The 16,109-nt window shown below is 38.6% G+C and overlaps 1 protein-coding gene across 1 annotated transcript in view; it reads right to left on the reverse strand.

Annotated features, from left to right (window-relative positions):
• Tspan7 (tetraspanin 7) overlaps positions 1–15,830 on the reverse strand; it is a 108,097-nt gene extending 92,267 nt beyond the window's left edge. The window contains exon 1 of the mRNA XM_006976902.4: positions 15,703–15,830. Coding sequence (XP_006976964.1) covers positions 15,703–15,783 — 81 coding nt within the window. The 5' untranslated portion in view covers positions 15,784–15,830. The remainder of the gene's footprint in view (positions 1–15,702) is intronic.
• Positions 15,831–16,109: the final 279 nt, after the last annotated feature.

Here is a 16,109-nt window from a genome sequence, read left to right on the forward strand (position 1 = left end):
GGATTATAGATACAAACCACCACACCCAGCACACATTTATAACTTTAAATATTTGAATGACACTCAAGTAAAAAAGAAACATATGAAATTAATTGTACTAATAAATTTTTCTTAAGCTGATATATCTAAAATATTATCTATTCTATATGCAATTAATGCAAAATGAGATGCTTTGCATTTTATACTAAATCTTCAAAATCTAATGTGAATTTTACACTTCTAGCATGCTTTTTTAACAAAGAATTTTACTTTGGAATATTCATATCTGAAGTAATTTAGTGGTTACTTGGTTAGACAGGGAATAAGTAGCCTTTTCAAGGTAGAAAATGTGAGGCTTGCTTCATTCCCACTCTCACAGGCCCATAGCAAAATTTACATTATAATTATTATTGAAGGTAAGGATTGGACCTCCCTTATATCTGCATCCTATAGAGCAGGAGTCAATCAATTTCAGTCAAGTCTAGCTGGCCATCTAGTTTGGTAAATACAGTTGGTTTGGGATGGAGGAGCCTTACTCACTTATCTACACTATCATCTATGCTGCACAGGCCTCATTTAACATTGCTGGTGCTAATTAGATGCATGGCTCATGAAACCGAAAATATTTACTGTTGGCCCTGTACAGAGAAGCTGTGCCAACTGTTTCTCTAAAGTAGAGATTGCTCAAGTATATTTAGTCCTGGTCAGAAAATTTAGTCATTGGTCTATATGGAAAAAATCTTAAATTAGAAGGTAAATTAGAGCTTTTGTGTAGAGGTCTAAACTCGACACGAGTTTTTTTTTTTTTTTTATCTCACCACAATTTAGTTGACTTTATTACAAATTTTGTTCCATACTTTAAAAAAATGGTAACCAAATAAATCAATATTTTAGAGTGTTTAATTTAGTAAGCTATCTCTCTCACACCTATATTATACTTATGACTTGTTTGCTTGTTTGTTTGTTTTTCAAGACAGGGTTTCTCTGTGTAGCCCTGGCTGTCCTAGAACTTGGTCTATAAACCAGGCTAGCCTCACACTCAGAGAGCCACCTGCCTCTGCCTCCTGAGTGCTGGGATTAAAGTCATGTGCCAACAAGCCTGGCTCTACCTTGTAGATGTAACCAATCGTATTATTAAAATAAGAAACACAGAGCCAAGGTAAAAGAGAAAAGCCGAGAGGTCAGAGCTCAGAGATAAAATCTTACCTCCTCCAGTGCTCCTAGCTTCCCCGAGAGAGGGAGGTACTTCCTGTGTCCCTGTTTAAATAATCTTTCTGTTCTGCCTTCTCATTGGTTGTAAACCCAACCACATGACTGCCTCATCACTGCCTGTAAGTACCGCCCTCCAGGTCTTAAAGGCGTATGTCTCCAATACTGGCTGTATCCCTGAACACACAGAAATCTACCTAGCTCTTCTAACCACCACGCTCTTACTATGGTTCTAATAGCTCTGACCCCAGGGCAACTTTATTTATTAACATAAAATTAAAATAACATTTCAGTACAAATAAAATATCACCACATTTCCCCTTTTCTATTTTAATAAAAAGAAAAAAGGCAAAAGGTTATAACTAACAAAAGAAAAACTATATACAAAAGTACAATAACTATATACAATATATACAAGTAACAAATACCTAAACGATGTCTAGTCCATTTGTATTTGACAAATCAGAGAAAATAATTCCCTTATCTATCCTATTTTAGTAAGTCCAAAATGTATCTAATTCACTTTCTATCCTAATTAATCTTCAACTATAACTAACTAATCTTCAACTCCCTCAGAGATCCAAGAAGGAAATAATATTAGCTAACAAAAATAAAAACAGGAAGTGCACAAAAGCAACTTCCAAAAATTTTGTGAGTCGACAGAAACAGCCAGCTGCCTGGACAGTCACCTGAGGTTTCTCTGCAGTGTTGGGGCATCATCTTCAGCCTATAGGCTTAGCGTATCTGACAGACTCATTTGTGAAGTAGGTTGTACACAAGGTCAACAGTTCAACCTCACACTGGGTGAGAGCAGTCCATGTACCAGAAACACCTGAATTCCACTAGTGTCATGTCATGATTCAGGATTTTAAATTCTGGAAATTGTTGATGGTTTTTGAATTCAGCTGTCCATTCTTCTTGGCTGTGTATATATGGCTTCATCTAAGCATGCCCTTCTCCACATCCCTCTATTAAATGCCAGTCTACTATTGAGAGGCGTGAGCTTTCAGTTGCTGTTCCATTGCACAACAGAAGCCATCGGCCCACTGCCTGTTCAGCTGCCTTCGAAGAAAAGGGTACTGCACCTTTTCCAGATTGTGAAGGCGACTTCAGGGATGGTGCCATATTGTCCTGGCCTCAGAAGATGCCGTCTGATAAAGCCATAACCATACTTGTTTTGGCAGGAATCGGTAGTCCTTTGTTTCGTGTTCTGTCTGTCCATTTTGTCGATCTACATTCATTGGTCCAGTGTTTTCCCTTACCACACCTTCTGCATACTCCAGAAGGAAGGGGCCTTCTGTTGCCATTGTTCCTTGAAGAAACATTGCTTCTAGGAATGACCTGTTTACAGTCCCTTTTAAAATGTCCTTGCTGTCCACACCCAAAACATCTAACACTCCTCAAACCTTTTGAAATTACTTCTCCTACCCACGTATCATGCTCATCAACCTCAACATTAATTGTTTCTCTAATCCAATCTTCCAAAGGTGCAGATCTTGCCCTTAACGGCCTGATTATTCTTTTACATGCTGCATTCGCATTCTCAAATGCCAAAGCTTCAATTATTGCCTTACTAGCTTCTGATCCTGAGACCATTCTGTTTACTGCTGAAGCCAGTCTTTCTAAAAAATCTGTGAAAGATTCTTTTGGGCCTTGCATAACCTTTGTGAATGATTCAGGTTTTTTTCCTGGTTCATCAACTCTGTCCCATGCATTCAAGGCTGCCATTCGACATAAAATTACGGTTTGAACATCATATAAACATTGTGTTTGTATTGAAGCATATTGGCCTTCTCCAATAAGCTGATCCTGACAAACTTGTATTCCTTTATCCCTCCATTGTGTTTCTACGTTTCTAGCTTCCTCCTTAAACCACGTTAGAAACTGAAGTCTCTGGCTGGGTTCTAGAACAGCTTGTGCAAGGTCCCGCCAGTCCTGTGGTATAATCCTATTATATGTTGACCAAGAGTTTAACATTTGCTTTACATATGGGGAATGCATGCCATAAGATACTATTGCCTCCTTAAACCTTTTAAAATCCATCAGTTCAATTGGAGCCCAGATATTTTGTGTAGCCATTTGATCAGGCATCTGCTGTACGGTTACAGGATAAATTAAGGATGACTGTGTGAAAACAGGCTTTCTTTCTGTAACCTTATGATCCAAACTTGAACCAACTTCACTGTTAAAATTAACAGGTTTTTCTAAAGCTGTTATCCTGGCACTTAAATCGACTATCTTTTTAAATAGTAAAATGAGAATAAGCATGGTGATTAACTGCATAATTCCCATAATACTAATCTTTTCATATAGTTGTTCCATTGTCAGACTGCCTAAAATTTCAAACAAAACCCAATTTTCTTCCAATGTACACAGGAAACCCATTTTTTTAAATGTGGAAAAAATTTGTCTTTTAAATAGTTTCCTTTATGACTTACCAAATCTGCGTAGAACAGTAGAAATCCGAGCGAATTTCAAAACAGCCACCTAGAGTCCTAGGTGTAAATCCAGAGAGAGAGAGAGAGAGAGAGAGAGAGAGAGAGAGAGAGAGAGAGAGAGAGAGAGAACAGAGAGACAGAGAGAAAGCAAGAGAGAAAGCAAAAGCGAAAGTGAAAGTGAAAGTGAAAGTGAAAGGGAAGGGGTAGCCGGCTAAAGCTTAAAGCCAGCCACTTGTTCCCTCTGAGCCGAGTCAAGGCTTGGCTTTACAGCCAGGGGCCCTGTTTAGCAGGGCAGGCCTGAGCTGTTTGTAGCACTGGCTTTAAGCAAGCAGCTCACAGTCCGGCCTGAGCCCAAGCAGACCTGGGCTGGGGCTAGGGAGCCGGCTGCTCCGGCTAGGGAGCCGGCCCCAAGCAGTTTTTAATGGATTCTTGTCACGTTGGGCGCCAGATGTAGATGTAACCAATCGTATTATTAAAATAAGAAACACAGAGCCAAGGTAAAAGAGAAAAGCCGAGAGGTCAGAGCTCAAAGATAAAATCTTACCTCCTCCAGTGCTCCTAGCTTCCCCGAGAGAGGGAGGTACTTCCTGTGTCCCTGTTTAAATAATCTTTCTGTTCTGCCTTCTCATTGGTTGTAAACCCAACCACATGACTGCCTCATCACTGCCTGTAAGTACCGCCCTCCAGGTCTTAAAGGCGTATGTCTCCAATACTGGCTGTATCCCTGAACACACAGAAATCTACCTAGCTCTTCTAACCACCACGCTCTTACTATGGTTCTAATAGCTCTGACCCCAGGGCAACTTTATTTATTAACATAAAATTAAAATAACATTTCAGTACAAATAAAATATCACCACACTACCTATTACTTCTATATAAAAATATTTTTATATTAAATATATGAAAATGTAATTTTGCTTTATTTTATATTTGAATATTTAAACTAACTGAAAATTTTGTGTAGCACGAGCAGCATTTAAAACTAGCTTTCTCCTACTAGAAAGAAGAACATACTGTTTCATTGATTAAGTAATATTCACACGTCCTTATTTCTGGACTCCTCAGTGTTCTATTAATTTATTTACCTTTCTCTAAACCAACATGATACTGAATTGATTAGTGACTTTCTAGTTGTGTTATAATAATATTAATTTCATGATAATATTAACAATGCCAAAATATAGATGCTGGAAACAAAATACATTTATTATTCCACAGATTTTGTGGCGTCTTTAGTCTAAGTGATACCATCTGCCTTTGGCTTTACAAAACTTCCATTAAAGCCTCAGGTCGGGCTGCAGTCTCATGGGAGGCTCCAGTGGGTGAAAGAATCTGTTTCCAAGGTCACCCAGTTGTTGGCAGTTGCTCATGTATTCCTGAACTTGAGGCTTCCTTTCCTTGCTGGTTGCCAAGGTAGAGTTCCCTACTTTCTGGCCCTCTCCAGAAGGCAGCTCTCAACAAGGCAGCCGAAGTTTTCAAGGCCAGAAAGAGACAGAGCCTCTCAGGAAGACTGACTGTAAAAATTCTACATAGTGTAATTGTATGGCACGTTTGATCACCTTTATTATATTCTATGAGAAGCTAGTCATAGGTCTTCCACCTTCCTGACACCGAAACAGGGGTGGCACAAGGCATGAATGCCAGGAACTGAGGATTATATAGGTCTGTCTTCGTATCTCCCCAAACAGTATATTCCATTAACATGTGAGGGACACACTTCCCAATTTCCTCTAAATTTCTCAGTTATTTGTTTCCTATATAAACAATATAATTTAATCAAGCACTACCATTCTCTTCCCAAATTCTACCAGGATTCTATATAAAAAATATTTATTTATTAAAAACATATCTTTAGAGAACTGGTAATTTTATAATACAACTCAAGAATATATTCAGGTCTTATTTTCAGTGAAATTTCTGTTCCATACCATCATATCAGAGACTTCTTTGCATTTCCTATTTACTTTATTCTGCAACAGTCATGATTCTTGATGGTATTGCTAATGAACTCTTTTGCTCTTTTAAGGCTTGTGTGATGTACTAATGAAAGGCAGTTATTATTTTATCCTTACCTTCTATCTAGCCAGGATATCAAATTCTTAGCTTTTTACTAGACTCTCTGGAAGTTTTGGTATATAACAAGTATAGCCATAAAAAGATAATTTTGTATTTTTCTATCTTAATGTTTTGTAGTTCTGCATTTGAAAGATAAATCATAAATAATAGTGGTACAAGGTGATTTGCTTCTGTAATCTCAGCACTTTGGAGACAGAAGTTTGAAGCCAGGCCAGTGGGGTTTCAGGACAGTGAAACCATGTCTCCCCAATCCAAAGTAAGTAAATAAATACATGTAATCAAAAATTATTTTCTAATTCCTGATTGACTAAAATCATGTTAGCATTTTACTGTTAGTATATTTGTGTGAAAGAAAATCGTTTCTGTTAAAAATAATAGTTGGTACTCCATCCTCAAGAATACAGAGCTAGAATTTGGCCCACAGACACCACTTGAGAGTTGATTGTTTCCAGTGATTGGACAATGACTTCGTTTGGATTGAAAGTGAACCCAACATTTCCTAAAACTGAGACTGAATGGAAATCTATATTCCCCGTCTCTGCTTGGGTTCAAGTTCCAGCTCTGATGAAGCTTTTTTAAGCATTCCCCATTCCTAATTTCTTTTTCATATTCTACTTATCACTCATTTGTAATTCTTTTGACTATTACCCTCTATTGAAGGGGATTTCAAACCATATTTATGTGAAGTCTTGATTTGGACTTTGGACATGTGCTTTATAACATTAAGTGAATCACATAATCTCTTTGAGCCTCTGTTCTCTCTTCAGAGTTTAGAATATCTATGCTTACCCACCATAGCCAAGTGTTGGTGATCACATGATATTCATGAGCTTGTAAAGGAAAATTTAATATCTAGAGCTGGACAGTGGTGGCACATGCCTTTAATCCAAGCACTCAGGAGGCAGAGACAGGAGGATCTCTGTGAGTGTGAGGCCAGCCTGGTCTACAGAGTGAAATCCAGGACAGGCACCAAAACTACACAGAGAAACCCTGTCTGGAAAAAAAAAAAACTTTTGGTGGGCCAGGAAAATGGCTCAGCAGATAAAGGCACTTGCTACCAAGCATAGATAACTGAATTTGATCCCAAGAACCTACATGATGGAAGAGAAGTCACCTGTGCAAGTTACTTCCATTTACAAACTGTGATGCACACCTACCCCCAATAAATAAATGCCAAAAAGAAGACCCTTGATGACTAGCTAAGCATTGATTTATTTAGCAATGATAAGCATGGTCTCTCAAAGATGACAAAGCTATTTTAGTTTTGAGGGAGGCACTATAGATCTTGCCCCAGACAAAGAAGATTCAATTAGTAAATCTATTCTGGATACTTCCTAGCTACCTCCAAATGCAGGAAACTCAAGATGAAATGGCCTGCTGTTAGCTACTATGTGTTCTTGGGATCAGGGGTTTACAATCCAATCCCAACTGCACAGTTGGATCTCTAGGCACTTATTTTTAGACTATTAATGCTGGAACCCCATCTGGACCAACCGAATCATGGTGTTTTAGGATGTAGTTTAGACATTTATTTTAGGGAAACTTAAGGCAAATCTTCTGGTTGACAAAATGTGTTAAGAGTCACCGATTTAAGTTTGTTTAATTAGTATCTATTCCAAACCCAACCAATCATCTCAATATGAACACCTACAAACTTCTCCTAAAATAAAATAGATGATTATGATGGGAAATACTCACCTTCTAAAATCATTACAGAAAATATATCAAGGCAGAATAGGATCCTTGAGTTTATCATTAGATTGTTTAAAATGCTTACATATTCAACTGATCAAAAAAAACCAAATGGAAAACAATAAAAAGGAAAAACTCCTCTTCTATTTCTCCTCTCCTTCATCCACTTCTTGATGAATATTAAAGCACTATATAAAAAAGAATAAAATGCTCTGCCAAGAATGAAAAGCATTCTGTCACAGCAGGAATTTACACATCAGTCCAATGATCTACTTTCTACCATGAGATGATAACTCATATCAGAACCTGCTGTAATGGAATCAAAGGGGAAAAATTTAAGAATATATTTTTAAAGTGTATTTCCAGTTGGTTTGGCAGTACATTAGTCATCGATCTCAAGGGTTTAATGTGTTTAAACAAAGAAACAGTCACAATGACTTCCAGTTCTCAGCACCTTCTGGGATACTTACTTAAAACAGGATATAATGCTGAAGAGCCAATGAGTCATCATAATGTCTCACACAATGAGGTCAAATCAATAACTCTTGCTGGGATTAAAATGAAATGAATTTCATTTGGTTTTGATAAAAATTCAGCTAGTTTCTGAGCAACTACTAGGTAAAAATGGCTTAATGTTCCCCAAATGGTATAGAAGATAATACACATGTCCTAACTTAACATTGTATACAGGAAATAAGTTGACTAAAAAAGAGAAGATTCCAGATTATCATATGCATGCCCCATAACCATAATAGCATAAAAATAGTGATTTAACATCAAGTCTCCAACCACACACATATCATATGCTAAACTCTTATGCAAGCACATTAATTTAGTCAAGTAGAGTCTGAATTAAGTCAGAAAACACCACATTGAGTTGTTTCCTAGTAGGAAGAAATGAGACGTGAAGACAAAATACCAGAAACCTTCAGGGCTTCATCCCTATTTGTTCTGTCCCTGATAACCAGATGACCTTTTAGAGGATGTGCTTTAGTAAGCCTATCCCAACACAGAATATTTTCCTTGTCATCCAAAAGGATTTTTTTCCCCAAATACATTAATAGGATAAAGTGCTTGCCTAGCATGCCTAAAACTCTAGGTTCAGTTTCTCTCTCTCTCTCTCTCTCTCTCTCTCTCTCTCTCTCTCTCTCTCTCTCTCTCTCTCTCTCTCTGTGTGTGTGTGTGTGTGCACATGTGTGTGTGTGTTTATACCAATACTTACTATGATAATCCAACTATTACCATTTTAGATTTTCTATACAATCACTCAGAATCAACTGCTTATTTAATAGCATGCAAAGTAGAGATATAGATAGAAAGGACTTGTAGTTAAAGATGATGGATTGAACATATCCATTTATCTTGGCTAACTCCCAAAATTCCACCAACATGACACTAAAAGGATCTTTTTAAAAGCCACAATAATAAAGAGAGTGGAAAAGACAGCCATATTAATATCCTGAGGGCTAACAAAAACTATGGCAGCAGCTTTGGAAAAGCCTAGAATAAAGTATTTACACTCAAGCACCTCCAGAAGACATAGACAGCTGAAGTTAGAGGAGGATGAAATAAGAAGGAGCTAGTAAAACACGTTTTGAAGAGCACTTAGGAAACCTCCAACTTCCTGTGTCTGGTTTCTCTCATTCTACCATAGGTTCAGAGATGTATTCTCTGGAGAGTAAAGCAGAACATCTCTGAAGCAGGACAGGAGTGCAATGGATATTTGTATACTGCACGTGGTGTCTCTTTCGTGTCCTTACCTTCTTGTTCAGAGAGAAAGGAAAGGATTTTTCTGTAGGTCATATGATCAGCCCAACAGAAAAATCAAAGGCATAAAAATCTTGATCTTGGTTCTAAAGATCATCTAGTCACACAACTTATAACCAACAAACATAGGAATAGCTTATGCTAACAGCTCCCAAATCTGTTTTAAATGACCCCCCCTTTAATATATGTAAAACAATTAGCAGAAAACACCCAGACATCTGTTTGGAAGAAACAATGAAGAAATAAAGAAAAACTTTTAAAAAATTCTAATATCTTCAGAGAAAAATTTCAGAGCATTGTAAATATGCAAGGAAAAAAACTCCCAGAGGGGGAAAAAACAGGATTCAAGAAGAATCATAGTAATATCTAATTTTTCAACATTAATAACAAGAAGCCTTTGGTAGAAAGTAGATAGTAAAAATTTGAGGGCAAATGCTTTCTAAACTACAATTACATATTCAGCCAAACTATCAAGCTAATCATCAAATAAGAGTTCTGAATTTGTAAAGGCTTCACTATATGACTTCCCATATACCCTTTTCCAGAAAGAAAACTACTTGAAAGTTTGCTCTACCAAAATGAAGAGAAAAAAATTAAGAAAGAGAAGAAACAAACATCTAGGAACTTTGAGGATTCAGCATAGCAGAAGGCCAGAGAACATTAGTCCAAGTTGAAAGTCAAAATGATGTAAGACAAATGTCTCTAACACTAGGCCACATAAACAATACATGCAGTGCTTTAATACACTGAACAAAGACGTATAATTCTTGAAAAGAATATGGAAATGAAGTTTATTAAATATACTAAAAGCGAAAGAAAAAACAATGTAGTTGCTAACTACAGGGAAAACAAAATTTTGAATAAGTATTCATAATATCCATACTACATGGCTCTACTATAAAGAGACTTTCTTAGTCAGCTCATCACAGCCCACTGCTTACACAAAATGATGTGTGATAAACTGGGAGAAAAAGAAGAGTTCAAAGAAACCACATTTCCGCCGGGCGGTGGTGGCGCATGCCTTTAATGCCAGCACTTGGGAGGCAGAGGCAGCCGGATCTCTGTGAGTTCAAAGCCAGCCTGGTCTACAAAGAGAGTTCCAGGACAGGCTCCAAAACTACACAGAGAAACCCTGTATTGAAAACACACACATACACACAAAGAAACCACATTTTCATTTTTTATAGTATGACAACAATTAGATAATACCTAAAAATGAACAATTTGAAAGTGGCTATTACTGATAAATCCAACTAAGATGTCAAATGCAGCATGCAGTGAGCAGATAATATCTTACAGAATAAATGATACCTGGTATATGACAGGTATTCAATAAATGTTTGTTGAACTGAACTGACATATGAAAAAATCTGGCAGGAATATGTGCCTTTCTCAAAACACTGTAAATGTTAGATTTTCTCCTCTTTATTAAACCTAATCCCTGAAAGTTCCCAGCTGAAAAGAGAGAAAAATATTATTTTTTAATTACACCCAAATGATTAATGATGTTTTACAAAGGAAAAGAGAAATCATTGGTATTTCACCATAAAAAGATTTAACAATACTATTAGTAAGCTAATTACATTCTTATACAATAAAATAATCAAATTCAATATTCACTAGAATGAAGCAAAGGATGTTTCTCTACAAATACTGTTCAGAAGTAGTCAACTTAAATCTTACCTTGAAATGCATACTTATGAGTACTTACAGATGAGTACTTAAAGTCCATAAAAATTTATAAAACAAAACATTTTTTTCGTAAGTAACATATTCAGGTTTTCTTGTTTGCTTCTGAATTACATTTCTCATGAAAATTAGAACCTTCGTTTTATATATATAGATCAAGAGACATATTTTATGCAAATCTAAGATAAATTACAATTCACTAAAATATCTGACAAAAGAAATCACAAAGATATAATGATTTAACAGTCTTTATTGTAAGCCAGTTGTTTTTAAGACCCCTGGTCATCTACCAACATGTGAATAGGAAGAACACATTTAATCCACCACAGATAGACTGAAAATAGTACCCCTTTGAAAGCTCTACTCCTCTGTGCTGTGTTAAATAATTAAGCTAGGAGTAATCACTAAATTTCAGTTTTCATTCCTTTATTAAGAATATAAATATTTCCCAAGTAAACTACCATGGAATACTGTTTCTAGTCTTGAAAGCACACACAGGAGAACTTACTCCTAGGTGTTTATTTCCCTCTAACTCCAAACCTGAAAATAAAACATACAAATCAGGGGAAATAAGAATGGGTTATTAGCACTCAGGTGACGTCATTGAAGTATCCATTAGAACACAATCTGTAAAGAGTCACTTACCTTTAATCTTCAAACAAACAATTATGGCACATCATAGCGAATGTTTTTCTTCTGACAGGTAATTGTGTTGAGCATGCTGTGGTATGGTAAATACAGTGAATTTCACATCAGGCTCTCCTTCTCTTCACAGCACTTACTACCGCTCAGTTTCAATACAGTAAAGGTTACTGGCACTATTAACCTTTGAGCCAGATATTGGGCAGGGCTCAAGCCCAACAAAGAGTCATCAGCTGTCAGGTAGCTGCTTAGCAACACTGTGGTCTCTACCCACTAAATGCCTGTGGAACCCACCTCAGATGTAACAAAAAAAAAGTCTTTAGACATGGCCAAATATGCAGAAATTGTCCCCTGTTGAGAATCAGAACTTTAGCAAAATATGGCAGCCAGGGAGAGTGGTTGAAAACAAAAAAATACAAATAAAAACATTGATCTCTTTTTCATAACAGTAGTCTTCTGGTTTGGTATAGGTCAAAGCACTTCTTGATGCTACTAACCTATCACCATTTTAAGATGAAACACCTTCTACTCCTAAACCTAAATTGAAGTAAAAGAAGTCCAATTAAAACAATTCACCAGGAACATGATGGAAATAATTCTGAATAGTCATCTCTCCACATTCCCCTTAAAAGAGTGCAAGGTCATCCTTTTCTATATTACATGGCATGACTCCAGAAATGCAAAAAAAAAATGGAGTACTTACCATGTGCCAGACATAGTACTTGGTATTCAAAAAAGTCATATATCAATTATATTTACTGAATTGAGAAATAACTCTTATAAACAGTTTTTAACAGGTTATTCTTGTGATCTTTAGCAAAGGATTCTTCCATATGAGATCAAAAGCATGAACAATGCAACAAATGAAAAGCCAATCCATTTGCACTTCATTAATATATATATATATATTATATAGATGTTCACAGTTCAAAAGACAGCTAAGAAGAAGGGAAGCCACAGAATGGGAAAAAATGTTTGCAAAATTTTCATACTGACAGGAGATTTTACCTAGAATATATGAGTGGTTAATAATGTGGTAATAAAAAGATAAATAGCCCAAATAAAATGATCAAAGAATATGAGTATACAAAGAGATGACCAATGAGCATTAAGCATTTTAAAATATTCAACATTAGCATTCATTAAGGAAATTCAAATCAGAATCACAGTAAGATATATAAATACACAAGTACAAGGATGGTAACAATTAAATAGCCAGGTAGTAACAAATGCTGGCAAGCATATGGGGAAACTGGAACCCTAACTGTCGAAGGGAATATAAAATGGAACACTTGCTCTGAAAGACAGTATGGCCATTCTTCAAACAATTAACCATAGAGTTATATGACCTAGTAATTTCATACAGACCCCCAGGTATATAACCAAGAAAAATGAAAATATAGGCACACACACACAAACAAATAGCACATAAATCATTATAACTTCATCATCCATAAGAGTCAAATGGCCCAAATATTCATCAATGGATAAACAAAAATATAGTATATTCACAAAATGAAATTCTATTTGACCATAAAACTGAAGTACTGACACACACAAACAACATGGATGAATCATGAAGATCTCATGCTAACTGAAACCTATCAGTCACAGAAGGGCAAATACATGAGCTCACATATATGAAATGTTGAGAATAGTAAAATCTATAGCAATTGAAAGTAGATTCGTGGTTGCCTAGGGCTGGCACCAGGAGAGGGACAAGTGGGAGAGAAAATGGGAGCTAAAGGACAGAACAGGGTTCCTTCTCATCATTTTCAATGATGAAACGATCGAAAATTAACTGTAGTAATGACTGTATCCGTGAAAACACTAAAATGAATGATAACAAACACACTAAAATGCAAACTATTTACATGTTAATTATATATTTATACAGCATACTTTAAATGGGTGACATCATATGAATTACGTCTGAATAAAGCTGCTTTGTTTAAAATAGCATTCAAGGTACAGTTTAAAAAAAACTCAGCATTTGGATTACGGCTTATTAAGAAAAACATCTTTAAAATGACCTATTATCTGGAGAAAGCTCATTCTTTTTATTGTAAAGTAGGAAATGATCATTAAATCCTATTTAAACTACTGAAAATACTCTGGGTAAATACTTAAGAATATGAAAATCTTGAAAGTACAAAATATAAAATTAAATGCCAGCATGAGGAACTTTCAGAAAGCACAGTGATCATTTAAGATGTTTTCGAAGGCAGGAAGCAATTGGGTTCATGGAGGCGTGCGGGGGTGGGGGTGGGGGTGCTGTGAAACAAAAAGAGTTAAATAATCCAGATGAAAAGTGGAAGCCTGGAACAACCCCTTCTTTACCAGGCTTCAGAGATGCTCAGAAAACAACCTTTCTTACTTCCCATGCACCATAAACCTTCTTTTTCAGGAGCCTAAGATAATCATCCATGGATTTACTCCAGAAACAAATAGGAAGTGTGTACATCAAAAAGCAAAACAAAAACAGATTGAAGGAGATATATAAAGAGCTAAACCAGTCCCCAGCAATGGCTACTGCAAAGTTGGACAGTCACCAAGCAGTACTGCTTTTTCCAGGCATACATAACAAGATCCTTGAATGTATAGCTAGCCCACAATTCCACTACTGAGATGATTCAACCTGTGTCATTTCCAATCCATAAGACGTCAGCTCCTATGTTTCTCTTACATGGTGGGCTGTCTCGATCATGCTACTCTTATCTCATTGCAGAGCCCTGCTATGTGTTGTCGCCACACTCCATGGTTTTCCAGACCTGAAGTATCACCAATGTCAGTGGCAAAGAAAAGCCTAGACACATTCGGGATGTTTTTCAATACATGATAAATCTCAGCTCCTGTCTTGGCTATTGCAAACAATCCAGTTTACCATCAGTCCGAATATAGGTACCCCATTCAATACTGTGTTCCACATTTGAAGCAAAAACAGACCTAATATTGGGGTGGGAAAAGCAAGAAAGAAACAACCAAAGGCAAGATTTTTTTTTTCAACAGAGTCATTTCAAAATGACTGCGTTGGAAGCTGGAATGACCCAGATTATGGGGGGGTGGGGTTGGGGGGCACGTATTCATTCCTTTGCAGGGTGGCTGTGGCTTAAGGTGGGAAGAGGGATCTGGTGGTGTGGGGGGGGCATCTACGTGGTGAGAGAAAGAACTGGGAATGGTCTTTAGGTACCACCCACCTCTGCAAATGAATCACTGCAGTGTCAGCCCTGCACTGATTCCATGAATTGCCAAACAGGATGAGGTAAGGCATAAGCCCGGAGCCCCCTCCTCCCCTTTTTTCCCTCTTCCTGCGCACAGAAGGGCGCATCCCTCAGCGAGGTGCACCATGCAGCCCATCGCCGGCCGGGGCTGAAGGACTGACGTCACCTTTCTGCATTGAGCTCAAGGACTAGTAGCAGTACCAATTAGGTGGGGAAGAGAGTTGGGGCGCCACCGCAGCCACCAGGTGGTAGGGGTCCTCCTCTTAGGCACTGCAGTTTGGGTTCACGCAGTAAACACAATGACCGAATGGAAACAGAAAAGGGTGGAAAGGAACCAAAAAGGGGTCGTAAGACCCAGTCGCTGAGTAAGCTCAAAGATACCCCTGGCTTATGTAAGACCCTCTCCATGCGCCTCCACGCGGTGGCGGCGCCTGTCCCGCATTAGTGCGCTTGGGAGACTGATCGTCCTTGTCCAGGCAGGCTCACGGCAACTCTCTCCCACAGCCCCACCGGGTTGGGACTAAGTCAGAATATGGGGATCAGATCCCGCCGTCCTGCGCCCGCTCCCAGCCCGCCACAGGTTAGATCCAACAGGCCTCCAAAACTGGCTGTTAAGGTAGAGAGAGGAGTCCAGAAGAGAAAACAGACGAATTCACAACTTTCCCCAGGGGCTGACCCTGTCCTAGAAGCTTAAGAAATCAATGCATTTAAAAAAAAAATTTTTTTTTTGGAAGGGTCAAAAATCTGCAACCACCGACACCACGGAGATCACTACAGCTTTCGTCAGGTAAAATCGAGGGTCGCAGCAACCCAGACCTGCACCCCACCATCCCGCAGCCCCGACTTAGCACTCTGTGCCTGTCTCCTTATCCACTGGCTAAGACTGGGTTTAGGGTTTGGGTTTTCCTTCCACCTTTCTTTCTAAGAGCATCATCACACGGTCTGATGGACCGTGGTCCGGCCAGCAGCCAGGCATGGGCACTCACCCAGAAGACGAAGGAGTAGATGATGAGGAGGGTTTTGAGACAGGTTATCACAGGTTTGGTCTCCATTCTCCTCGATGCCATACTACAGAGCTCCGGCGGCGGCAGTGGCGGCGGGCGGCGGGGCGGGCGCGCGGGAGGGGGAGGAGGCGGGGCCAAGGGAGGCGGGGCGCGGGGGGCGCGTGCTCCCCGAGCTTCCCGTGCGCGCGCAGGCTGGGAGACGCGCGTGCATTAGCGCGCGCCCTGCGGGCTTGGGCAGAAGGAGCAGGCCGGGTGGCGATTGATTGCATGTTGAAAATGCAGCCCAAGCCTGCACTCCTGAGCGGGCCCAGACCCCCAGCCAAGGTGGAGGCTGTAGTGGGTCCTGGACCAAAGGAACCCGAGAGCCTAGAGGCCCGGTCGGAAGTGAG

Source organism: Peromyscus maniculatus, chromosome X (assembly GCF_049852395.1).
Source record: "Peromyscus maniculatus bairdii isolate BWxNUB_F1_BW_parent chromosome X, HU_Pman_BW_mat_3.1, whole genome shotgun sequence".
NCBI classification, from domain to species: domain Eukaryota; kingdom Metazoa; phylum Chordata; class Mammalia; order Rodentia; family Cricetidae; genus Peromyscus; species Peromyscus maniculatus.